The sequence below is a fragment of the Ursus americanus genome, chromosome 29 (assembly GCF_024610735.1).
Source record: "Ursus americanus isolate L20-20 chromosome 29, mUrsAme1.1.p, whole genome shotgun sequence".
Taxonomy (NCBI): Eukaryota; Metazoa; Chordata; class Mammalia; order Carnivora; family Ursidae; genus Ursus; species Ursus americanus.
The window spans coordinates 2,070,397-2,098,216 of NC_142155.1; the positions used below are offsets into that span (position 1 = coordinate 2,070,397).

Sequence of the window (27,820 nt, forward strand, 5' to 3'; positions counted from 1 at the left end):
GTAAAGTGTTCATGCTGAAAGCATACATCTTTGCCTTTCACACAATGTTTACCCATCTTTTTTGTGATTTGCTTCTCATTCCAGGAAATTTAGGGGATTTAAACTGCATTAAATATTTTTTATTATATCTAAAGTTGTCAGTCAAAAAAAGCAGTACTAGAAATCTGTGATTAATAATGTTATTCCACAGCTTTTCTTCTTTAGCAAAAGAAAAATCATTTTATACATTTTTGAAAACATATCACGTATCTTTTTCAAAGGCACCTTGTAGAAATCTGATAAATCATTTGGTGCAGTGATTCTTAAAACTGGTAATCATCTTAGTCACCTGGGAGACTTTAAAAAAGACATGCACAGATTCCAGAGCCTCCTCCTGGACTTGAATTAGAATATCTGAAAGCAGGGCTCAGGAATCTGTCTCTCCTAAGGTGAGTCTGGTGCTCAGCTTGGAAAATTCAGATCTGGCTCACTCTCATCACATTGTCATCATCATGAATCCAAACTGTTTCTGTAGATGGAGAAATCAACATCCACGGGGGTCTCAAAGGACATGCCCCAGGTCATGAGTGAAGGGAAGATCCTGGGGACTGCGGTCCTGAGCCTTAGTCCCATGTTCTGTCTCCACCATTTGTAGATGGCATTTTCTGTGTCTCACCCGGGACCTTTTATTTACTTTTCTCAATATCATGAGAAGTTTTCAGGAGTAATGTAAATTTATTTGCAGTTGGGTATTAGAATGCGTTCTGCTACTAGTGATTTATTCATGTCCCTAGCCAGCAAGATTTATCACAAATTAATGGTATATGGACAACAATCAAGAATTGTGTGGACAACATTGTGAAATACATTTACAATTTTATTTTATTTTTTTAAGATTTTATTTATTTGACAGAATGAGAGAGAGGGAGAGAGCGCACAAGCAGGGGGAGCCGCAGACAGAGGGAGAGGGAGAAGCAGACTCCTTGCTGAGCAGGGAGCCCGATGTGGGACTCAGTCCCAGGACCCAGAGATCATGCCCTGAAACGAAGGCAGACACTTACCCGACTGAGCCACCCAGGCACCCCTACATTTAAAATTTTTTTAAAATTTGGGGCGCCTGGGTGGCTCAGTCGTTAAGCGTCTGCCTTCAGCTCTGGGTGTGATCCTGGAGTCCTGGGATCGAGCCCCTCATCGGGCTCCTCCGCTGGGAGCCTGCTTCTTCCTCTCCCACTCCCCCTGCTTGTGTTCCCTCTCTCGCTGGCTATCTCTCTCTCTGTCAAATAAATAAATAAAATCTTTAAAAAAATTTTTTTTTTGTTTAATTTACAGTTTTGGATAGTCTGAGACACGGCTCTCAGGAAAATACTTTGAAACATTGAATCAAGAAAATGGGGGTCCCGTCTATCACTTTCAGATTACTCAGCATCTTCTAAACTCCGCTTACATCGTGGATTTGCAGCTCCACGTTCAGTATAAGCAGACTAGACCCCCTTCTTTTGTTTGTGTTCTGCAGCAGCACAATTCATGCTGTACCAGGTTGAATTCAGTTATTTCAGCTGCTAAGAAAATTGTTTCTAAGACTTTTATGCTCATTTTATTTTCTCCCATGGGAGCCTCCTTCTTACCTTGGTGAACTAATGAAACTGAATAGATTTCCATTTTTATGGCCATCACGTGTGAATTTATTTTAAACTGTATACCAGAAGCAGCTTGGGTGTATTTGCCTTGTCCTGTAGTTTGTCCATAGTGGGATGGTCAAGAACTGGTTGTTTCCTCAGACTGGGAACACCAGATGCTTCCAGCAGGCCTTCACCATGAGCTCCTGATTCTTCTACTTCCTGCTTTGGGCCAGGCTGACTTTCCATGGATTGTGTGGAATCTTACTGTTTGGCAAGCCTCAGCACTTTTTAAAATAAAGCAGTGGCGTATTTTCCTCCTTTTTCGTATTTCCTATTCCTATTCTGTTGATAATTCTGAAAACCTTATATACAGCATCCTTTCTGTGGGGTTTCTCCTTTCTACCTAAAGTAAACCACAGGTAAAGACTGATCGTGTTTTACTGCTACTAAAGAAGAAAACATGATATCAGACTGCAGTAACACAACATTTAAAGCCAGATCTAGGAAGTGGGGTCCTCCTTGACCATATTCAGCATTGGTTATTGCTTTGATGGGATGCAGTTCTCGGCTCTGTGGTATATGACGCGGAACAAGAGCATCTGAGAGTTCAGGTGAGCCACTAACCGATGATAGGAGAGAGACGGGTTCTAGTCGGAAAACAGATAAAAACATCGGGGTTCTGCACCTGGGAAAGGAGACAGTGTGATTCAGTATCTGTTTTCAGATACACAAAATATTACTTTTGAAAAGATTTTATTTATTTATTTGGGGGGGCGGAAGAAAGAGTGCGAGCAGGGGGAGGAGCAAAGGGAAAGGGACAAGCAGACTCCATGCTCAGTGCCGGAGTTCAGTGCTGGGCTCGATCTCAGGACCCTGAGATCATAACCAAAGCCCAAACCAAGAGTCAGATGCTTAACCAAGTGAGCCACCCAGGCGCCCCCCAACACAAAAGATTATTTAAGGCAATGATACAAAATTGAACAAAAAGAAATTGTATTTAAATTGCAGTGAGCAGGAATTTGGGAATAAAAACAACTGTCTAAGTATAGAGAAATGGTAGAATTTACATTGGTATGAATCTTTAAAAATGTATGGACAATTTCTTGGTTTTGATGTTTTGGTCATTGGCCTTCCCAGAAGATAAGAGTTTGTCAAGGCAGTTTCCTCCTGATGGTGTGTGTGCCATTTTCAGATATGAAATGAAGAAATTACTAGCCTAAAGGTATGGATTGGTTAGATTTTAGGTTAAATTGCTGTACAAGGCGACCCCAAAATATGGTAACGTAAGCAAGTTAAAATTTATTTTTTGTCATCTTATAGTTTAGAGGAAGGCAGAAGAGAGGCATCTGTGTATCCATCATCTGTCCCTGGGTACAGAGAAGCTTTCCAGTGCTTACTGTCCCAGCCAGCTGGGAAGAGAGGGTGGGGAATGGATGGGAGGCGGGGGGGGGTGGCTGTGTCAGAAGTTGCACACGTCACTTCCACTCCATCCTTTTGACCAGAGATAGTCTCATGCCACTCTGGGCTTCAAGGAGTCTAAGAAATAGTCTCCACCTGGGTAGCCATGTGATTGGCTAAACCTGAGAAATCTTAGTATTAAAAAGGGTGAATGAAAAAAGTTTTTTTTTTTTTTAAGGAAAGATTATACACCCCAAAACTTAAGATTTCATATTGTGTTTTCACAATAATATAATTTAAAAAACCCAGGAGAACGCAAGGTGTCTACCTGGCTCAGTCAGAATAGCATGCAACTCTTGATCTTGGGGTTGTGAATTTGAGCCCCACACTAGGTAGAGATTACAAAAATAAAACTTAAAAAAGAATTAGAAAAGGAGAGCATGAATATTGGTGGACAATTAGAATTCTCTACCATAGCATGAAAAGGGTTTCAGGATTTGGATATAAAATTATTATGGCATTTTCAGGGGGTGCCCGGCTGGCTCAGTCGGTAGAGCATGTGACTTTTGATCTTGGGGTTACAAATTCGAGCCCCATGTTGGATGTAGAGATTACTTAAAAATAAAATCTTAAAAAAAATAAAAGTAATATGACATTTTCAGATACTATAGTAAATTCATTGAATTATATTTGCATAATACTTACAGTTTGTCAGTGGGAAATCAAAAGACCAGTAGGCAAACCCTGTGATACATTGTCTTCTCCAAGAGTCACGCCTTTTCTCAGCAGCTCTCAAGATTACACAACATTGTGTTGGGGTGACTCTAGCCAGTTTGGAGTAGTTTGAATAATTATCCTGAGATCTTTTCCTGTTGGAGAACATAGCACACGTTAAAGTTCCCTTGTCCATAAAAACATTCCGAAATGCAAATCTCTAAACCTTAGAAGAAGTAGACACATGGGGCACTTGGGTGTCTCCGTCCGTTAAGCGTCTGCCTTCAGCTCAGGTCATGATCCCAGGACCTTGGGTCGAGTCCCACGTTGCACTCCCTGCTCAGCAGGGAGCCTGTTTTTCCCTCTCCCCCCTGTTCATGTGCTCTCTCTCTCAAATAAATAAATAAAATCTTTAAGAAAAACAAAAGAAGAAGCAGACACAGGGCTGAATGTTCAGGAATAGTTGCAGTGCATGTCTGCATTAGCAAGGGAACTGGGTAACTGTGGGCTGGAGAATCAGGGTCTCAGCCACAAACAGGAAAGCTGCCAAATATGGTGGCACCACCACCACCATCATTTAGGCCTCCCCTGTGGGTGGTGGGCTAGACACTAGAGACCCCTGCTTTTGCCTGAAAACCAACAAGCACTGCCACAGCTTCGAGAAGAGCCATCTGGCCACTGCTTCGTGACGTGCATTTTCTCCCTCAAGGTCCTATGAAGGTACCTCAGCTTGGTGACCGCTGTGTTGAAAGTAGCAGGTCTGGTTTAGCCCTTCAGCCTCAAGTGTACAGGGACCATGCGAGAAGCAGTTTGGAGTTCTCTAGCGTTTACCATATAGAGCCTTGGGTAGGTGTTAGTCTAACTTCTTGCCTTATACTTGAAATTGAGTATATACATTTCTGGGAAGGAGCAACAAGCCAAAACTATGTCGTGTTTAGTTTAGAATGTTGGAAGCTAAAAGTTATTATTCCCAGGAAATATGTCTCCCCAAGCTGCAACTTTATTTAGTACCTGTCCTAGAAATTTCATTGTTGTGAGAACAAAAATAGTCATGAATTTTAGCTTATACTACATCCAGAAATAGTTCAGAAATAATTTAAATACTCTAACGCTCAAACAGTTCCAAGTTCTTATTCCTATCCAAGACCAGAATTTTTCATTCTTTTCCAATAATGCATGATTTTTTTTTTTTTTCCAAATAACTAAGCGGTAATAGGGGCATTGAGGTAAGCAGATAGATTGCAAAAGCATTCCTTCCATTAAATCGTTTCAGGAAAAGGAACCTCTTAACTCCGAAAGCAACAGATAAGAACAATGAGTAAAAAGAAATGATGGAATGTATAATCAAAATTTATCTCCTGTATCAAAAAAAAAAGTTATCCCCTGTATCACTCAGCTATTGCTGAGTTATCGAAAGCCACAAAATCTCAGTAACATACAACAGTAATAATTTGCTTCTCACACACTGGGGGTTAGCTGGAGTAGCTCTGATGATGTTGGCTGGGTGGCTCTAAGTCATAGGTTGGGTCCAGGTCTTTTTCACAAGGTTCTTATCCTCGTTGGACCAGCCGGCTAGCCAGGCGACACACTTTTAAAGCACAAATAGCAAAGGCACAGGAGAATAAGCAGAAACACCAGTTACTCTTAAGGCCTAAGCTCGGAACTGGCACACTCTCATTTCAGCATACATTTTATTGACCAAAGAAACTACATGTTCAAGTCCAAAGACAAGGGCTGGGAAATTATAACTGCCTTTTGTGGAAGGAACTGTCAAGTTACAGTGCAAAGAACTTTGACACAGGAAATGGATGATGAGGAATTGGGGCCTAAGTCAAAGTCTGGATTATCAAAATATTTGGAGGGAATTCTGAGGTACTCCAAATGCCTCTGTTTTTTCATTTGTGACTAATAAATTATCACTAAACCTAGCCTTTGTTTACGTAGTAGGATAATGTTGAATTAATCTCTGTAATTGAGATATGTAAATGAAATAGATTTCCTGGCTGAGAAGCTAAGAGAGATGAGGATGGGGGCACCAGGTAGCCCCTCCCCGCAATTTGATGAGAGTTGTGAAGATTTCAGTATTGTCATATATTTCTTTATATTATTAAAAGGAAATTTTAAAAAATCTTGTCTCATAAATAAGAAAAACAATATTTAGTGTTTACTCATGAAATCAGTCTAGGTTTGCATAAACTATTTGTTGTTGGACCTATGACTAATTCTAAAAAGCCTATGATAGTAGATAGATTTTATTGAACAACTTGATGCTTCCTGATAAAAGTGGAAACTGAATTTATATGACACTTTTGACTTTTTCTTAATAAACGAAATGAGTATGATCTAACTATATTCAATTTAATATTACTGGAGACTAGAATGTTCTCTCAAGTGAATATGAAACAGTAAGCTTCTAATTTGATTCTGGTGAAGTAAGATTTTTTTATTGATACATAATTGACATATAATTTTGTGTCCGTTTCAGTTATACAACATAATGATTCAATACTTGTGTATATTGCAAAATTATCACCACAATAACTCTAGTTAACCCTGTCATCACATATGGTTATAATTGGGTTTTTTGTGTGATAAGAACTTTTAAGATCTACTCTCTTAGCAACTTTCAAATATACAGTACAGTATTAACTATAGCCAAGGCGTACATTATATCCACAGGACTGACTTCTTTTGTAACTGGAAGTTTGTACCTCTTGACCTCTCCTTCACCGATTTTGCCCCTCCCTCCCCACTGCTGACAACCACAAATCTGTTCTCTGTATTTGTAAATTCAGGGTTGTTGGGGTTTTTTGATTTTTTTTTTTTTTTAGATTCTACGTGTAAGTAAAATCATACGGTATTTATCTTTCTCTGTGTGACTTATCTCACTTAGCATAATGCCCTCAATGTCCATCCATATTGCAAATGGCAATATTTCATTTTTTTATGGCTGAATAATATTCTGTGTGTGGGGGGGGGATTTTTTTTTTTTTATCCATTCATTCATCTATTGATTGCTTCCATGTCTTGGCTATTGTAAATAACACTGCAACGAACATGGGGGTACAGGTATCTTTTCTAGTTAGTGTTAAGATTTTTTTTCACAGTGTCTCAGAAGAAAAGGTAAGGTAAATAACAATGTAGAACTCAGAAATGACTAATGGTGATAACTGTTAAGAAATGTACCAAAATTATAACTGTTGCAATTATGACTTGTTTTCTTCTTCATAATAATTTTAATTACAACTACAACTAATGTTGAGTTCTTGTTAAAAACTGGCACAAGAAAAACCTGGCATAATCCTAAGTACTTTATTCAATTTTTTTAAGAGTTTAGAAGTTTATTTATTTTAGGGAGGGAGAGTGAGCACGAGCAGGGGGAAGGGCAAAAGGGGAGGGAGAAGAAGAGGGAAAGAATCCCAAGCAGACTCCATGTGTATTTTCAAAACAGAAATAGGGGCGCTTGGGTGGCTCAGTCAGTTAAGCATCCAACTCTTGATTTTGGCTCAGGTCATGATCTCAGGGTTGTGGGATCCGTATGGAGCTCCGCACTCAGCGGGGAGTCTGCTTCTCTCTCTCCCTCTCCCTCTGCCCCTCCCCCTGCTCACACTCTCTCTAAAATAAATAAATCTTTAAAAGCAGAAATAAAGTGGTAATAACCTTTCAAAACAAGAAAATTGTACCATCTTCGGGTAACAGTTTATAAGCAATCTGACATATACCATTTAAAAACAAATGTACCAAAACAAAGATACGATTTGTAAACCTTTTTCTCCAGGACAGTACTTGCTGTATTATTGGAAAGACTGAGTTCCAGCATCTGCCTTGGGCAAGTCCCTTAACATCTCAGAGCCTCTGTCTCTGCATGTAAAATGACTCTAATTAGTTGCCATATTTCTTTATTTTTCTTCAGGAGTTATTTATTTTAGAGTTATTTATTTTAGAGAGAGAGAGTGCATGCCTGCCAGCAGGGCAGGGGAAGGGGGGGGTGGGGGACGAGGGCTGGTGGAGGGGCGGCCAAGGGAAAGAATCTCGAGCCAACTCTCCACCAGGTGCTGAGCCTGGAAGGGCCTCCATCTCACGACCGTGAGATCATGACCTGAGCCAAAATCAAGAGTTTGACATTCAACTGACTGACCTACCCAGGCGCCCTATAGTTCCCTACTTCTTAAAATTGTTGAGGGGATCATATGAAATATATGAAAACAACTTGTAAGTCATAAAGTACCATATAACATTAGGCAGTGCTGAATTTTGTTAAGTCAAAATCTTAAAAATTTGCAGCTAGAAAATTATAATTAGATGTTTCCTAGATAATACATGACACATTCATAAACAAAACATTAAGATAAAAATACACAAAGCTAGTTCTTATTCAGAAAATCAAACTATGATATAAATATGGCATCCCGTTCTATTCTTACTCAATGGGGCATAAATTGGAAGTGCTGTGGCTAAAGCCAGCTCTGCATTCTAAGGCACTGTTATTTAACACAAATAGTGTTTTGTAAATGATATTTAAATGACATTTCGCATTGCCATTTGTTAGTGCCAGTTCCTCACAAATGTCTGTAGAATTAAGATTTTAAATATTAAGTAATAGGTAAGGGGAAGGCTTTAGTTTATTCGCTGCTACATCCGCATTGCCTAGAACATTGTCTAAGACATGGTATTTGTTGAAAGACTGAATGGAAGAATACTCTGATAATCGGAGAAGAGAGTTTAAGAACAGCTGTAACACATGATACATGAAGACGTTAATATATGTAATATTCTGAAATTTCTTTGGCTCACATATGTTTGGCAGGTTTAACATTTCTTTTTATTTGCTTTACTTAGGGACGTGCTGCCTTAACACAAGAGAAGGAGGAATTTGCCCATGAACATGAAGAAATGAAAAACCTAGAAGCCATTGTTCAAGATATAAAACCAACTGCCCTCATAGGTAAACTTCTCCCTCTTTCCAGTAAACCCCACCCTGACCCCATTTTGGCCTGATTCATTTTCCTACTGATTTTTGAGGCATAATTTAGCTTTTTAAAATTTTAATCTTTGAAATTCACAAACACAATTACTCATTCACTGAATCAACAGTACCCCATGGACACCTAGGTTTGTAAATTTAGTACTGTCTTCTCAGTGTTACTGATTCCAGCGGAAGTGGGGGCCCCTCTGCTGACTCTGTCAACCTGTGAATCCTCGGCATAATCAACTCTTCTCCAGACTTGATTAGTCCAGATAGACAGTGGTTCTCAAATGGGAGTGATTTTGCGCCCCAAGAAACATTTGGCAATGTCTGGAGATGTTTTCGGTTGTGACAACTTTGGAGGGGTCGGGGGTAGGGTGGTCAGGGCTACTGACATCTAGTGGGTGGAGCCTGGGGGTGCTGCTCAACATCCGACAATGCACAGGAAAGCCCCCCCAACAAAGAATTATCCAACCCAAAATGTTACTATCGCAGAGGCTACGAAACACTGAACTAACTGGACCCTCCTTGAAGACAGGGACCATACTTGACACAGTAGCTCACACGGTGCGTGTGCACATACGATCTTTAATATAGTCAGATTTAACGTGGTTAAAAAAACTCAGCCAAAGTTATAAAACTTCATGCCTCATTTTGTGTGGATACAGTGTTCGTCCTTACTTTGTATCGTACTTCATTCCTGGAAGCTCTTGTGAAACAGACGACAGTATTGAGAACAATGATGATAATCATAATAAAAGTGAATACTCTGTAACAGAAACTGTAATAAACCTTTATTGTTGTCTTTTACAAAATACATTAGGAATATTATTTTTTTCCACTTCCATTATGCTAATTCCTTTATTCTTCTGTTAGGATTCTTTCATTGAGTGATACTTCGATTTTATAATTGAATTGGATGATTGTCTTAAGTGTTAGCATTGGTTTATAAAACATAATTACTTTATAGCCTGAGAGACTGGACTCTAACCATAGAATTGTTTATAGAAAGTTAATTTATATTAGTCACATTTTAATTTCCTGATATAAATGTTCGTAATCAAAACACATAGTGAATGGGTCACTAACTCCATGTATTATGAGCCAAATGTTATATCTGTGATTTTTTATACAGATACTTACAGATTTGTAACCCTGAAGATCATTGGCATTAACGAACTTACCTCTTTTTGTCACTTTAATGCAAATATTCTATATTTTGTTTAGGGTCTGTTAGAAAGTGTCTCACTGTTTTGAGGGCGTGGACTTCTTAAATGAATTAACCAATGATAGTCTATTCACTGGTTTCTCGTTTCTACATTAGGAGTTGCTGCAATTGGCGGTGCATTCTCAGAACAAATTCTCAAAGATATGGCTGCCTTCAATGAACGGCCTATTATTTTTGCTTTGAGTAACCCCACTAGCAAAGCAGAATGTACCGCGGAGCAGTGCTATAACCTAACCAAGGTAAAGCAAAAGTATAACTGATTTCTACCCCCCCCCCAGTTCCCCAGCCCCACCAACGCTAGCACAGACTCTGATATTTTAATAAGCTAATTCTTTTTTTTTTTTTTTTAAAGATTTTATTTATTTATTTGACAGAGATAGAGACAGCCAGCGAGAGAGGGAACACAAGCAGGGGGAGTGGGAGAGGAAGAAGCAGGCTCATAGCGGAGGAGCCTGATGTGGGGCTCGATCCCGGAACGCCGGGATCACGCCCTGAGCCGAAGGCAGACGCTTAACCGCTGTGCCACCCAGGCGCCCCTTAATAAGCTAATTCTTATTCATTATAGGGGAGCGAAGGATATCTAAGGTTCTTACCACTTAATCTTTAAAAATTAAACAACCAAGGTTGAAAGAAAAGTGAGTAAGTCAGAAGGGATAAGAACTATTTCCTTTTCTAGAACGTTGTTGTATAAATCCTCCTCTTCGGTAAAACAAAATAAACTCCGCAGTGTTTGTTGATAATTTTTCTCAAGTCATTTGCAAGTTTCTAAGATTGAAGTATGAAAGCTACAAAGGAAAAAGTTTGATTCTAGATGCTTATTAAAATAACTCTTAACTAGCGATTTCTGAGCTTTGAAGCATACAGTATAAAACCACAATCTTATTTTTGCTTTGCTAATCCTGGGTTTGGATTCCGATGCCGCGGTGGTACATTTGGGCAGCCAGGCTGGGCTGGGAGTCCTCAGAGCTTTGGTACTTCGCTGTTTCCAAAAGAATGGCTTATTTTGTACTATGTTTTTATTAATATATATTTGACTGATAGGCTGACAAGAGCTTTCTTCCCTTCAAAGACTTGAAAATGTCATTACAACAAAATAGAGGTCGAGTCATATATATCTAGCACTATTATGTTGAAAATAAATCCAAAATGAACTAGAAAAGGTAAACAGGACACAAAATTAAATCACTCTGCACAAATCAGAACTTGATGGCTCCGCTTTAAATACTCATTACCAGAGTTATTGAACTTGTTGGCAAGGAGCTACTTGAGTTTCTCTCTCATATTTGGGATGGCATCAGTGTCCTCAATAAGTTTAATTTTCGACCCCTCTCTAGATTGAGGAATTTGCCTGGCATCCCCCCAGTAGTCCTCAAATCTTTACAAGGGAAAACAAATTCCTCTGGGCAATAAAATTTTAGTATGGATTGCACATAGTAGGCACATTATAAATAAGTGTTTATGTAATTATTCTGTCATATATCTAGGTGTGAAGAGTTTATAGACTCACCAGTAATAGACAAAAACAAAATAAGCCAAATTTATATATTTGTATTTTTAAATCTGAATGTGTCTGATGTAAATGGCCTAAACTCTTTCTTATTCTCTTACTTAATGTTCTATGTTGTTAAAGAAATTGAAACAAAATTGAAAGTCATTTTGAGGCTAAAAATTTGAACACTGGTTCAGCCAAAGGATTACAGCACAAGCAAAGACGAGTAGAGACTCAGGCACAGGTGAAAGGTCATTAGGAAATGTTAAAAATACAAAGTATAGGAAGATTATTGAATCGTGAAAAACTATATCCAAAAATAGTATGGGGAGATTTTCTTCTCCATATGAACAATCCATATACATGAGAGTGTTTAGCTGTCATTTAGTGAGCGCCATTCCTCCTTAAAATACTGATTCTAAAACAGTAGGCAGGAAGGGAAGGCGGGAGGGAGATAAGCATGTATGTAATGTTGCAGGTCTTTCTCAAATACGGTTTTTTGAAGATATATAATGTATATATCAAGTAATAATTAAGTTATATTAGAAAGTTGCTTGTATTAAAATATTTTATCTACTAAACAGAGCTGAATGTATCAGACTTTTCTGAAAACAAAACCTGATGTTCTATAAAATATAAGTATCCTACAGACACCTCGATGAGATTTCCTATTTTCTTTCTCATCTGTTTTCATCTTTTTTTTTTTAAAGATTTTTTAATTTATTTATTCGACAGAGAGACAGCCAGCGAGAGAGGGAACACAAGCAGGGGGAGTGGGAGAGGAAGAAGCAGGCTCATAGTGGAGGAGCCTGATGTGGGGCTCGATCCCGGAACACCAGGATCACGCCCTGAGCCGAAGGCAGACGCTTCACCGCTGTGCCACCCAGGCGCCCCTGTTTTCATCTTTTTTATACCCTGACGAAGGTTGAATCATATTATACAACTTTACCTGTATACAAAAAGTATATTATGACCTTTGTTAAAAATGAATATTAAGTTGGGGCGCCTGGGTGGCACAGCGGTTAAGAGAGAGAGAAAGAGAGAGTACGTGAGCGGGGGGAGTGGCAGAGGGAGAGAGAGAGAATCCCAAGCAGATTCCGTACCCAACGCGGGGCCGTCATGAGGCTCAATCTCGCAACCCTGAGAGCATGACCTGAGCTGAAAGCAGGAGTCCGACGTTTAACTGACCGAGCCACCCAGGTGCCCCTCTTCCTTCCTGATTAGCCGTGTGGAATTGCAGCACCTGGCAGGCCCTACGTCACGGCCATCTAAAGCATGCAACACATGAGGTTTCTCCAAAACAGTGTGACAAAATGTGCAGATTAGGGAAAACATGACAGTTTTTGACAATTATTGATAATTTAACCTTCCTCTTAATTGCTTATCCCATTTGTGCTAATGAGTTTGTTTCCTACATGATTTTCTATGTAATTCTTTACAATATAGAAATATGTAAAATTTGTCCCAGTGATTATGTTGAAATGTGTAGATCCCTAAACTCTAACCTAAAATGTCATTTCTTTTATCTTCAGAAGCCTATAATCTGAAGCCCCTATAGAAATGGTTGATAGACTTATGGGTTGGACCCCTGCAGAGAAGAGAGTGGTGGTCTTGAGGTATCCTGTGCTCTGCACACTTCTCTGAGGAGAGTGAGGCAGAGAGCGGTAGTAATCACCCACCTCAGAAGTTACTGCCAACATCATAAAAACTTGCCCAGACTTACCAGGGAGTTGATGAAAATCAGCCTTCTTTTAAACACTCAGTACTTTAACTATGGGGTAGCTCTGTTATGACACATTTGTTTAAAATATTGTGCTGCTTTTTAAAGTTAGTCGTGTGTCTGTGTTGTAGGGGCGTGCGATTTTTGCCAGTGGCAGTCCTTTTGATCCAGTCACTCTTCCAAATGGACGGACCCTGTATCCTGGCCAAGGAAACAATTCCTATGTGTTTCCTGGAGTGGCTCTTGGTGTCGTGGCATGTGGATTGAGACATATCACAGATAAGACTTTTCTCACAACTGCTGAGGTATTGTAAAATACATTCACCAGGGCTGGGAAACACCAAGTGAGCTCAGTGTAGGTGGTGTAATGATTTATTTATATAACATCTCAGCTCACTCCCTATAAGGTACAAAGTCGACAGGGGAAGAAAATCTCTCCCAGTGGACAATAAGAGGTGGATAGCAGGTTCATAGTAAGTCACTAAACAGAAGACTGTTCTTCAGTAGCCAGTAGAAAAACTGTTCTGATCTCTTACAAGGAATCCTTTTTTGTCTTCACACTTCCAATCGAATTCTGTGACAGTACTGACACAATTAAAAATACTGTTTCCACATCATAATGAAGTGGTAAGTATTTCTCCATTTCTCCACACCTTCCTAAATAATGACATTTTGAAGATTGAAAATGCAAGTCTTCTTTGGCATAGTGAAAAAGTATCATTGAGGGTTCTGGGCAGAAAACAGAAACTACTCTAATATTTTGAGCAGCACGAAAATTAAAACAGGGGATTAGTGTTTATTAAGTCATTAAAAGGACAGATGTGGGTTTGAGTGTGGGCCTTCAGGAAAGATTCTCAGAATATCTCACAACAGACCCAGTAGGGACTGTTGAGCTACTCTTAGGAACTGGAGGATCTAAAATTTAGCCTAGTTGCAAGCTAGCAAGTTAGCCTGCCATAGTTTCATAGATGATGGCACAAAACCCTTAGGTCAGAGACCAAGGACTTTATTACTTATGGCACAAGAGGTACCATAAACTTCAGATTCCCATCACTTCCCCTTACCCCTCAAGCTTCAGGAGGATGATACAGTGATCGGGCATGTATTTGTAAAACAATGAGCTTTTGATAATCAGAGTGTTTATCTGGTTGATACCATGTTTGAACAGAATGCAATTCATGAATGAGAAATTTGAGTGAATTTCCTCTAAAATTAAACCACTATACAACATTATAACTAAACTGAGCTAAATAAAAATCGATTAAAATTCAAATATTTTCATCTTGCAAACATGCTATTCTTTCTGTTTTGAAGGGAAACTCTAAGAATATAGATAAAGAGCCTTATGCTATTGATGTGATCTGAGGATTATAAACCCGGTGTTTAGCTCCTGGCCTCATTCTGTGAGAACAGGTGTCTGAAGGACGTAATGTTCTGCTCCTTTCTTTCTCTTCACTGTGCTAAAAGCATGACAGCCAATGCCTCAGAGTTTCTTTAACTCAAAAAATCTTGTTAAACATAAGTAGATGTCTAATTACTAAGAGAGGTTTTCAAAGCTTGTTTATACATTAAGGAAAATGTAATCGTTGTTCTCTGTAACCGACACACCAAAAGGGGAAAAAAAAAATCTTTTACTCACTGTAGCCCATGTTTGCTTTCCTGAATAACTCCAGCACCATCTAGTGACAAGGTTCATGAAAAAACAATCCTTCCATTTACTATCCAGGCAAAGTAATAATCACTCCCAAAGAACTTTGAAGAAAAAAAAAATGTAATGTCAGTAGTCATATTCTTATCACAGCTAGTGATCTCTCTGGTGAAATCTTGTTGATCTTCCCCCTGGGTTTCTCTCAGGCTTCAATACAACATTCCTGTTTTTCATAGCACCTCATTGTTTTGTCTTCTTTTCTTGTCTCTTTTAACTAAGAGCTTTTTTCTAGCAGTCTTTTTTTTTTTTTTTGGTCCTTTTTTTATTCCTCCCCCTTTTTTTTTATGCTTTCAGGGATCTCATTCATTTTCTTGTTTCCATTATTTTAATTCTAAAAGTGGCCAAATCTATGTATCTCTGGTTTCATCTTTTCCCATGTCTCCAGTTACCTGATGGATATTTCCACAGAAATGCCCTGCTCTTTCCTTAAACCCAAGATGTATAAAACCTCACCTTCCCTCACCCTCAATATTTGATTAGTGACACCCCTTTCTAGGCAGACACTAAGGCTTAGAAGCCTGACATTCTTTCATTCTCCTTCATCCCAAAGCTTCAAACACACCGTGCATATATACACCTGTATAACTGCTCTATTTTCCTGCCTGGAAAACTCAGAACTATTTTCCATCTATCTAAGCCTATCTGTCTGGTCACTACTTAGGTCCCACCTCACACTTGAATCCTCTTGTGACTGCTGTGACCCATCTTGATCTTTCTCCATCTTGATCTTTCTCCTTAGCCATGGCTGTCTTTATCAAACACTTTAACATTTAGTTTAATTTCTACTCGTATTATGCTCTTGAGAGCTTTATGTTTTTAACAGTTAAGTGTTGCCTTGCAATTAAATTGTAAATCATCTTCTTTAAAGACAGTCTTTCATATACTTCTTTCAAAACACCATTAGCACCTTGCACAATGCTAAAGCACATAATAGAAACTTAGTACATACTTACTGAATTGAGCTAAATAGAACTAGTCCTATATCTTAGCAAGAAGAATAAATGCAACACCACAGATGCTCACTGCTAGATGGAAGTCCTTGTCTGGATTATATTTTGTAGTTAACAAAAGTTATGTGTAGGAGATCCAGGTGAATCTTTTTGTTTGGCAACCCAAAATTTATTAATTTAGGATTATTTTAGAAATACTAGTTGGGTCTCTTACAGAACTAGAAATCTCATGGATCAGCATCAATCCTGAATATTTTCTGGGTATTTTTATATCACAAAGAGATTTCTGGCTTTCCTGGCACTCTGGCAGCCTTCTGGACCTCTGATAAGAGCACTTAGCACTCCCCTGGGTTAGCCCTCCTGGCCCTGCATTGTCTGTACAGCAGCCTGGGAATAGACTCCTCACCTCCTGCCCACATCTGAGATGCAAGCCATGGCCTCCTATCCTTACACTGTTCCTCCTGAGTCACCTGCTTCGTGTCCTCTCACCTGCCTCGCCTCACCCCTTCCTGATGTCTGTACAGAGGACACTAGAGGTGATCACCATAGGCAATAGCATCTGGAGGAAACTGATTCTTTTAAGTCACTGGATAATTGAAAATCCAGCTGTTGTAACATTGCCAAAATGAAACAAAGAGAGGTCATTTGAAAGTGGACCCAATGTGGTTAGAGACACACCAATGGCATATCAAGAGCAGCAAATAATTTTTGAGTGAATGAGCTAATAGATGAGAGTGACACTATGACTCTTGTATACTCTCTCCTTTCCCCCAGTTAGTCCCTTCTGTTTTAGTGATTTGGTTCCTAACAGTAGGCTCCCCATTGTCACCTGTTGCAGCGTGACTCTGTTCCACAGTTTCTTGGCTCCCTCTCTGTATGACAGGCATCCATGGAGAGCAAAGACTTAGACTGATTCTTCTTTACTCAGCCATCTTCTAACTGTCCCCAGTCTCTTTAAAATGATACTGTGTAACATTCAGGGGAAGAAACAATGATGTTGGATACCAGCAATATGCCAATGGTGAGAGGAGCATAATACATATTACTTCATAGAAAGAATTTGCAGTTGGTTGCTATATAACTTGCCTCCAAATTAAAAAGCTAATAAGCTAATATGTTGTAGAGCTAGATCTGACCCCAAAAGGTGTTTTACTTACATTTTGCTGTGCTGGCTGCCATCTGTTTTTTTAAGTGTAATGGCTAAGATTTATCGAACACTTACTTTGCCAGACAATGTGGTAAATTCCTTACTGGTGTTTATTTCATTTAATCCCATGAATTAGGAATTGTTATTAGTCTTATATCACCAAAGAGAAAACTAGGCTTAGACAGGTTAATTCATTTGCCTAAATTCAAGCAAATAGTCATTACTGCAGTCAGAATTTGAATATAGAACTACCTCCCCTCAGAGCCTGAGCTTTCAACCACCGTGCTATTCTGTCCTTTCAAGATTACACTACTCATTTTTTTCTCTATCCAGTTAAATGACAATCCTGCATCCCCATGTAAGTTTTTGCTTTAACGTCTAAAAAATGCCAACTGATTTAAATCTGCTAAAAATCCTTTACAGAAAAACAAGGAGTAACAAGATTTTGTAAAATACCCAATATTCAATGGGGAATCAACAGAAAGTGGTTTTATTTTGCCCCAGTCACTGTTCGGAATAGTTCTCCATCAAGTCTCTCTTTTCTTTGTCTTAATGGCATCTCAGTAACGTTCACTTGTTTCAATTCACTCATTCTTTTAATGAGTATTAAGTACCTACTGTGTGCTAGACATTATTCTGGGTGCTCGGGATACATCAGTGGACAATGATTAAACATCTGTCCAGTTCAGAATTTGTATCCAATTCAGATATGTCTTCTCCCTTCAGTACAAGAGGCCGCAGCAGCAGCTGGCAGGGAGCCACCTTCTCTCTTACTGGTCCCCCATACCAGCACCTTGAGGGGCTTGGGGGAAAGAGTGTGGCCAGGCTCTGAAAAACCTCCTCCCCCTTCTCATCAAGGCCTATTTCCTCAAATGTGTTGGAAACAGAAAAGAAGGGTATGGAAAAGGGCAAACATGTCTGTTATTAACTTTCCACTCTTTTAGGCCATCAAACCATTTGAGGCAGGGACCAAAATCTGGCTTTCTCCTGGGGCATGTATACAAGAGTTTAAGGACCCTCTGGGGCCTGACATGAGAGGTCTGGCTCCAGCTCAGCCTCCCTCCCCTTCCACAGCTTTCCCAGCCTGTTGGACCATCCTCTGCAGCCGTCACTCAGTCTTGGATGGGAGCTCATGCCTTCTCGGGCTACAGGCTGCTCCCCAGCAACCCCCCTTTCTGTCTGGTTCTCCCCTCCTGTTCTCTTCACCTCTGCTTATATATGCATGTCTGTAACTGCTCAGGCTACGTGGGGAACAGAATGCCAGTCTCTCCTTCTTGAAGGCCCCTCAAACTCTCGAGAGGAGGCAGCATGCAGCAAGAGTGAGGAAAAGCCACTGCATCACCCACCAGGCCAAACCATAGTTCAAGCGACTCTCCCTGATCCTTCCCCACCTCCGCCTTCTGGGAAGGGGTGGCTGTGTTTGTGGGGGTGGCAGGGCTGATTCCACCGCCTGTTAGCTCTGAGCGAGATGGCAGTCCCCACTTATCTGGTGGCTTTGTTATAATGTGAAACACCTAATTCTCTTTGCACTTGAGTTGGGGGCGCTGATCACCAATTCTGGGGCAAAGGGAAAGTTTTACTCAACATCCTGTTACAAAGGCAAGAAATAAATGAGTTAGTGTCTTTATTATAAAATTCTTTATGATCAACTTTCTGTTAATATAATTATACATAATATTTTGCATAATATGCAATCATATTAATCAAATAACATGTATACTAGTAACTTCACCTCGCTCTCCTTCACCCCACACCCCTGCCTCAATATCCTTGTTCAGAAGTCCTCAGTCACCCATAGGATTTAACCAGAACTCCTTAATTTGGCGTTGACAGTGCTCCACTCCTTATTCTCTATACCGACCCCCTAGATCAGGACACTTGGGCTCACCGAGTCCAGCTCATACATCTCTGCTTTGGTCTGAATCTTCCTTCTGGAGGGCCCACCCTTTCCCTGTTTGTCTAACTCCCAGCTCTCCTTCAGTCCTGTACTCAAGCTCCTGCCAGTGTTTCTCTGGATTTCGTAACACTCACATTTCACCTTTAGCCTAGGCTGTCCTCGCTCAGCATTTCCTTTTTCTCCCTCACTAAATTATAACTTTCTCAAGGGCAGGAACTGCTTTTTTAAACCTCTCTTGGTTTTATGCTTTCATATCTGCTGTGGAACAAAACAATTGCAGAAATAATTTCATGATTAAAAAATCTAGAAGCTATTAAGAGATACTGAAAAATAAGTGTTTGATTATTCAAAATGTGTCAAACGAGGAAGATTTTCTACTATCCTCAGATCTATTAAATAATAGACCCACTGGTTTAGACTTGCCCCACTGAAATCCTCCTCAAAGTCTTAGAGCCAGAGGGAACGCCACGGTTGCTGAGTCCACCTGTGTCCCGGAAGGTTTAGCAACTAACTTAGCACATAGAACTTTATTGTTGAACCATTTGACAGCAACTTGCAGTACTATGTCCCTTTAATCCCTAGATATTTCAGGACATTTTTTTTAACGTGCTCTTTGTACCATTTTCAATTTAGGAACTTTAACCCTGATACAATATTATTATCTAATGCACAGTCCAAATTCAAATTTTGCCAATTATCTATAAAAAACAGACTTTATGGCCTCTAGACTAATCCTTTAATCTGCAAGAATATTTCAGTCTTTCCTGTATGGCGCTGACATTTTGGAGCATACAGGCCAGTTGTTTTTTACAATGTTCCTCACTTTGGGTTTATCTGATTGTTTCCTCATGACTGAATTCAAGGTATGCGGTTTTGTTAGGAGCACTAAATGCCTAATAATTGCATCCTTCTCAGTGCATCACATCAGGAGGCGTAGAATGTCAATCGGTCTCATTAAAAAAAATTTATTGAGGTATGATTGACATACAAAAAGCTGTACATTTTTAATTATACAACTTGATGAGGTTGGAGATAAGTTTATACACACCTGTGAAATGATCACCAAAACGTATGCCATAAATATATCCACCACTGCTGAAAGCCCTTTCCTGTTCTCTTTATTATTATTATTTTGTGGGGGGGGGGTGTGTATGTGTGTGTGTGAGACAGAGAGACAGAGAGACAGAGAGACAGAGTGTGCTTGAGAGAAGGAGATAAGAACGCTTACTGTAAGACCTACCCTCTTAGCAAATGTTTAAGTATATGCCATTTGATTTAGAAATAGGGAAGGGTCTGGGGACACCAAATGTCGAGGCCAGTTAGGTGATTAGGATAATTCAGAATCTGCGTAAATTGAAATCGTCCTTGCAGTGGGACTCCGACATGGCTTTCTCAACCTCCTCCTTTACCTCTTGTGCCAGAATATGGGGAGAGAGGAAAAAATAAAACAAGACTAAATTGGAGAGGGAGACAAACCATAAGAGACTTTTAACTACGGGAAACAAACTGAGGGTTGCTGGAAGGGAGGGGGTGGGGGATGGGGTAACCGGGTGATGGACATTAAGGAGGGCACGTGATGTAATGAGCACTGGGTGTTGTAGAAGACCAATGAATCACTGACCTCTACCTCTGAAACTAATAATACACTGTGCGTTAATTAATTGAATCTAAAAATAAATTAATTAATCTTAAAAAAGAATATGTGAGCCAGGAGAAACAACGTGATCAGCCTTGTCCCCCTTCCCTCCTGTATTTTCAGGGTCCTTTCCCCTCATTCTGTCACCCTCCTCTGCCTTCCTTGCTCCTCTCCCCCCTTGTTCCTCTAGTATATCAGAAGGAAAAGCTTCCAGCACTTCAGGGCACAGTAGAAAAGGAACTAGAGCAAACGACAATGCAGATTCTATTCCCATCTTTACTAATGGTGTGACTCCACCAATCCCCAAGTCTCTCCGGGCTCAGTTTTCGCATTGACAAAGGGAGAGACAAAATTAGGTGACCCACTTCTATACATCACCATACGTGACCATTCACCTAGTTATCCTATTAAGTCAAACATTTTTTGTCTGTCTTTTTTTGAAAGGTTATAGCCCAGCAAGTATCAGATAAACACTTGGAAGAGGGCCGGCTTTATCCTCCTTTGGACTCCATTAGAGATGTTTCTCTGAAAATCGCAACGAAGGTAAAAACCACTCTTGTTCGAGTCTCGTTATTTTTCCTTCTTTCAGTTGCTAAATATGCATTTTTAGGTACTTCCTCGAAATGTATATCTGTGTCAGCTTATTTTGTCAGAAGTCAGAGAAATGAGACACAGCGCCTCAGGAGAGCTTAGGAACTACATATCATCCCAAGGAATTGAAGAATTGGGCTGAATCATTAATTTCCCTATCATTCTTTTTCTCTTCCATAATCTAAATAAGTTAGTAGGGTTTCATTTCGGGTAGGTTTCCCCCCTTTTTTTGATTTATTGTTTTCCATATCATACTTGTGATAGTCAACAGATACCGCAGATGTGGTAGAGCAATATTTAGACCTCGAGTCACCTGTCACCTGTCTTATCCATGTCGCCTTGATGTATGGCGTCTTCAAGATCACAACTGATAATACCGGGCAGGGTGCAAAACAGGGAGGGCAAGCAACTCAAAGCTGTTGGGCTGACAGATGAACTATTGGAACAATTAGCTAAGAAGAACCTAAACTCAGAGAAATTGTCTTTAATTAAGATGCGTGAGAAATTGACTTTTTTGGCAATATAAATGTATTTACCTACTAGGGTGGCCATAACAAACTACCACAGACCTGATGGCTCAGACAACAGTTTGAGGGCTAGCAGTCTAAGTGTAGGGAGTTGGAGGCTTGATTTTCTTGGAGGGCTCTCTCCTTAGCTTGTTCTCTCTGTGTCCTCATGTGGTCTTTCCTTTGTGTACAAACATCCCTGGTTCTCTTGGTATGAGAAATTTACCCTTCCTATATGAACACTACTCATTAGGGCCCACCAAACAGCCTCAGTTTAACTTAATTACCTCTTTAAAGGCCCTATCTCCAAAGAGAATCACAGTCTGAGGTACTGGGGGTTAGTACAGATGAATTTTGGGTGACAGAGGTTACAGAGGTTAGCCCATAGTGGTTATGTTTATATGTTTTATGTTTAAACTGGGGTTTCTCAACCTCAGCACAATGCACATACTGGCTGGATGACTCTTTGTTGTGGGGGTTACCTGGGCGTTATGGAATGCTTAGCATACCTGGCCTCTACTCACTAGATGCCAGTAGCCTCTGCCCAGTTGTGACAACCAAAAATGTCTCCAGACATTGTCAAGTGTCCCCTCAGGGGCAAAATTACTTTTGGTTGAAAATCAAAACCATTAGCAAATTTATCAAAGCAAACCATATTTAGGACTCACATACCATTATTTGTCTTGGTGATTGAGGGTGCATGCTTCAAAAACCACACAATACTTCAAAAAACTTTCGATAATCTCCTTGGTTACCCATCCACGAAAGAGTATCCTATTTTCTACTGTTTGTATCTCCTAGTTTTTAATGAGTTTGGATTGTTAATGCACCAAACAGCACATTATCATGTTAAGTTCAATTTGAAGATTTAAACGAGAAGGTGTTAGCTTACAATTAGGGGAGAAAGTACGAAAGCAGGGAACCTCAGGGGAGTTCAGAAAGACTAAGATATTACACCTCAAATAATGGGAAACCACAGAGTGCAGAGACAGAAACTGGGAAGTTAGGACAAAGAATCAAGTCAAGGGAGGAAGATGGTCTCAGTAGACTGCAAGCTTGAGGTTTCAGGGCATATTCGTATATAATTCCCACAATTCCAGCAAGTCGATGGAAGTGACTGAAACTTAAAGAGACACTAGATATAAAGGTGTGGGCAGTATTTCTGTGTGATAATGGGGGAAGCGCCGGGAGTGGTTGGGGCTACCAAGACAGCAGGTATAGACAGGTGAGAACCAAGGATAGAACATCGTTTGTTATTCTGTCCAGAAGACAGAGGCAAGAAGCCAGAGGCAAGAAGCCAGTGAAGAGAAGTCAAGATTTTAAGAAGAGACTCAGAACTGAGCAGCATGTCAGAATTTAGATAAGACACAGCATCAGGATGGGAGTGAAAGTTATGACTGGCACAGCTGTGGTGGTGAGAAACACAGGTGAACTTTTAGTACCTACAAAGTTATCAGAACCTTTTACAAAACCAATTTCAGTAGCACAGAAGTTAAGTCTAGGGAGAATTAGGAAAGCAAGAGAATACAAGCTGCGCTTGCAGAATCTGGCATTGACAAGGAGAGAGGGATGAAGACGTCACTTAGAGAGGGGATCATTGATATGGTGGGTCCTGGGAGCAGCAAGAGGAGTGAACACAGTCTGTGTCAGGAATGCAACAATGTGTTTTATTATAAACATAATACAGCCATTGCAAAACGCACAAGGGGCTCTGGGGTGATGGAGGCATTCAGAAACTGGATGTTGTAACAGTCGCACAACTCTGCCAGTTCACAAAAATAATTTAATTGCGCACTTAAATGTTTGGATTTTGTAGTCAGTGAATTATATCTCACAAAAGCTGTTAAAAAGCAATAATAACACATTATAGGTAGTTTGGGAAAAAGAGAAGAAACTACCCAATACTCTATTTTTCTAACATAAGCAGTTTTATTGTTTCGGTGTATGCCGCCAGTCTTTTTTCATTTGCTTGCTTTCTTTGCTAATATCGTCCTAATCATGATGATTAGATCTATTTCGTGTTTTTCACAAACATTTCTCCATAATATGGCACGGTCTTTGTAACCATAATTTTTCACAAATGCCTAATTTTGCATTGAGAAGAGATACTTAGTCATTCCAATATAGTCTTCAAAATCAGACTTATCCAAGTAACTTGATTACACAAACAGCTCCCTGTGATTGCTTTTTTACGACTGGAGTGAATTAAGAGCACGTATAGAATGATTAATTTTGACAAGAGGGAGAATCCATTCTTTTCAAAGAAAGTAAAGGAAGAGCAAATGTTTAAAGATACAGAGAAGATAGTTTGAGTTGTTGGAAGGAGAAATTGAGATTGTTTTCTCTGATTAGCTGAAATGTTCTCATTCCAGGGATGACAATCCAATGCAGATTTGACAGAGGAAGGTTTGAAATTGCCTTGTGGGAATGAAGAGAGAAAGGGTTTTTGTTTGTTTAAGAAAAGGGTAAAAGCATCATGTGTGACCACATGGACCCAGGTAGGGTTAAGACAAGTGTGGCGTCACAGGGGGCAGCCATGAAGGAAGAAAGCCAGCACTGAGGGTTCCCCAGACTGGGCACCAGAATGGTGAGTGTGACAGCAAGACAGGGGAAGGAGATTCTGTGATCCTGGCGAGGAGCCCTGAAACTGACCGCAGAGCCCAGCTAATTAGGTGAGCGGGGGATAAATGAGGACATTTTGTAGGAGGCTGTGGTCAGCATAGGGATTGTTGAAACTGCACGCTGGGTTCAGACTTAGCAGGAATATTAAGGTGTTTAGTTCAAGTTAATTATCATGCAGTTCATGTGAAGACTTTTGCCACTGGATTATCTGTGAAACCCTGTTATGACCACATTTGATAAATCGCTCCTGTGCACACTTTCTGTTGCTGATATATTCTCCTCCTGCTATGATTAAAACTGCATTTTCATTTTATACCTTCTTTGTGTATGTGTGCTTTTATTGTATCTAACTTAATTTTTTTAAACAGACAAGACATAATTTTTTGAAACAGATAAAAACTGACATGTGCTCACTATCAACGCTATTCATTAAAGTAATTAATATTCTTTTTTTTATTCCTAGATTGTGAAAGATGCTTACCAAGAAAAGACAGCCACAGTTTATCCTGAACCCTCAAACAAGGAGGCCTTTGTCCGCTCTCAGATGTATAATACTGATTATGACCAGATTCTACCTGATTGTTATTCTTGGCCTAAAGAGGCTCAGAAAATACAGACCAAACTTGACCACTAGCATAATAGCTGACATTTCTAATTCTGTTAATGAGATCTTAAAGTCTTTCATAATTTTTAAAGATTGGAATCTTTTATAGTAATTCATTAGACTAAGAATTTTACTTTAACAATAAAAGTTCATGGAAGGATATTAATTTACTTTAGGGTGAACATCACACTAGACAATTTTGCTTCATTTGCTTTCTTGTTATTTATGGTTTCTCTCTTATTTTGCCCAAGTTCTCTTTAAAAGCTGTTGTACCTACTACTGAGAAAAACACCATTTTTATATAGGGAACTAATGGAAAAACCAAAATTAGTAATAAATTGATACACTCAACATTAAAATCCATAGTTCTTTTGTTGACTGTTTCGTTAAAAATCTACTCTTTTTTTATAAGAACAAATGAATTTAGGCATAGGAGAACTTTTGCTAAAAACAGAAACAACACTTACTTTGTTGCCTAGAGAAAAATAACTTCTCAGGTATTTTTATTCCAACCTAGATTAGTTCTTTTCGTGCAACTGAACTCTAACATTTCTGAGAAAGATCCTTGCTGTTTACAATGCCTTGTGCAGCCTTAGATTTTAATATTCTTTTGCCATTGTTACATCTTATAACCTTGGTCCTCAGTCAGATATCCCTTCTAGAAGCACCTTTCTTCTGCCCTTGACTGAATGCCCTATTCTCTGCACTGTTGCTGCTAGGCATTTGCAGACTGTGGTCCCTGTCCTGAGGTTGGTATCCTCGGTTCAGCAAAGCCCGAGCTGTGGGAAGAGCTGAGAGAGAAAGCTGATAATCTCCGTGAGAAAAGGGCTGCCTGTGGAGCCGACCTCTTAGGACAGAGATCTCCAGAGTCAGGAGTGAGAGCATGGTTCCCAGACAAGCTGGGTTCCTACAGAAGTGACCTACCCTCATGTTCCCTTGATTAGCTCAGGTAATGAGGAGCTCGCTGTGTTACAACAAACTCACTTTCCTCTGGGTTTGGAGGAGATTTTGTAACCAATTCCCCAATGTCAGAAATTATCTTCACATCAGGTATTGAGATACTCTAATTACCATCAGTATGTATAGCCCAGAAATTAATATTAATTTCAGGTTTTCCTTTAGAAGTTAATAACTGAACAAATGGAAACAGTTTTAAATTCTTAAGCTCAGGTGCAATAACATTTGCTATTTATTTGTAGAATTATTTGGAGAACTTTGTTTTTGAAGTAATGCTTTTAAAAAGTGTAAGAGGATGTTTAAGATAATCTATACTATAAAATGATTTATTGAAGGTTGACGGTTCACAGATTGTTTTAGGTGTGAATAGAAGGGGTGGGGGGTATTTCTGAAAGTAACATTTAGTCAAGAATTTCTTCAGTATAGTTATGAAAAGATCCAGAGTGCTGATTTCTTGTCTGTTTCCTGTTGTCTTGTAGCTCTAACTAAATGTATTTACCCATGCAAAAGATTGATTAAAGCATAGAAAAAGTGAATGAATAAAATTATGATTGTCTTTTTCTCTTAAAATATTATTACGTTTTAAAATGATAATGTTGCGTCCCGGCAGTCATGTGACAGGGCATGCATTTAAGAAATATTCTAATAGCTAATTTCAGCATGACCTTCATCTAATGCATGTGTAGTCATATTTGCCGTATGCTATGATTAAATGAACTACTTTCTTATCCTCAGAGAAAGGTAATGAAACAAGCATTGGATGATTACTTACTAGGTTTCAAGTATTCTGTATAGATTATCTTATTTACTGTAGTCCCTACAAGTTCCTTACAAAGTAGGTATTCGAAGGAACTTACCAAGTCCACAGAACTAATAAGTGAAGGAGGTGGGCTCTAAATCTGTTTGATCTTGCTTCATAGTCTGCTCTCTCTTCACTAGGGTACAGTTTAGAATAGAATTGTCCTACAGAAAAAGGAAGTGAGCCAGTTGTGTAACTTCTAGTGGCCTCGTAAAAAGAAGAAACAGGTGGAATCCATGTTAATAATTTATTAACCTCCAGACTGACACCTCCAGAATATTATTTCAATACATAATTGATACAAAATATACTAATGAAGTATTTTTACATTACCTTATACTAACCTCCAAAATCCAGGTATTTTCATTATATATCAAAGTCATGAAAGCCCACAGGCCCCCTGAATATGCGAATTACAAGATACAAGGAGTAAGTTGTTTAGTAAAAGAATTGGGGAAACTGGCCTACCACACGGAGAAAATTAAAACTAGAACCGTACCTTATATCATATAAAAAGGGAGACTTCAGATGGGTTAAATAACTAAATATAAATAGTAAAAATATAAAGTTAAAAATTAATGACTTGAAATATCTTTGGGACCCCCAAAAAACAAACATGAAGCAAAAATGGATGGAATGCCTTATCTGAGGATGGGAAGGTTTGGGCCTACAAATGGCTGCTGCCATCGAAAAGCGTAAAAGGGGAGGAAATCCAAGACTGTGGGATAGGGTGGTATAGGGTGGTTGCTTCTACAGAGATGGGCTCCTCAAGAAAGAGAAAATGGAGGCTCAGAGGCTTAACTCCTCAGCTCAAGTCATGGTATAAAAACTAGAAAAATGCCTATGTTTTTACCAAAGGAAATGTACTGAGAAAGGAGAGGTGCAATTTTGGATTGGATAGAATTGATTGATAGGGGTGCACTTGCCACAGATTCTGGATTCCGTGTGTTGCCTTGAGCAGCTGAAAGTCATTCTACTTGTTAGTTCAATTAGTTGACTGAAATGTGGACTTAATCAAGGCCTACATTAAATGAAATTGAGAATGCAAATATTCCTTGAAATAATGTAAAGGAATTCAAAGATTTCAATGATGGGAATGTTGGAGTGGATTTGTCATGTGCAATCAGTCCATTTTAATCCTGGTGATCTCCTAAATCTCCCAAGAAGACCTTTCACTCATCCTCCTTTCACTAAAGCCTTGAGAAATACATTGGCGATGGGACTAGCAGCATCCATGAAAAGCAATTTCTTAAAAAATCGAGTGTAACTAACATTATATTAGTTTCACAT

The 27,820-nt window shown here is 39.4% G+C and overlaps 1 protein-coding gene across 1 annotated transcript in view; it reads left to right on the forward strand.

The window, feature by feature from the left end:
* Positions 1–26,279, forward strand: part of ME1 (malic enzyme 1) — a 176,501-nt gene extending 150,222 nt beyond the window's left edge. The window contains exons 10-14 of the mRNA XM_045804466.2: positions 8,550–8,655; positions 10,001–10,143; positions 13,245–13,418; positions 20,896–20,994; positions 24,634–26,279. Coding sequence (XP_045660422.1) covers positions 8,550–8,655; positions 10,001–10,143; positions 13,245–13,418; positions 20,896–20,994; positions 24,634–24,804 — 693 coding nt within the window. The 3' untranslated portion in view covers positions 24,805–26,279. The remainder of the gene's footprint in view (positions 1–8,549; positions 8,656–10,000; positions 10,144–13,244; positions 13,419–20,895; positions 20,995–24,633) is intronic.
* The last annotated feature ends 1,541 nt before the right edge of the window (positions 26,280–27,820 follow it).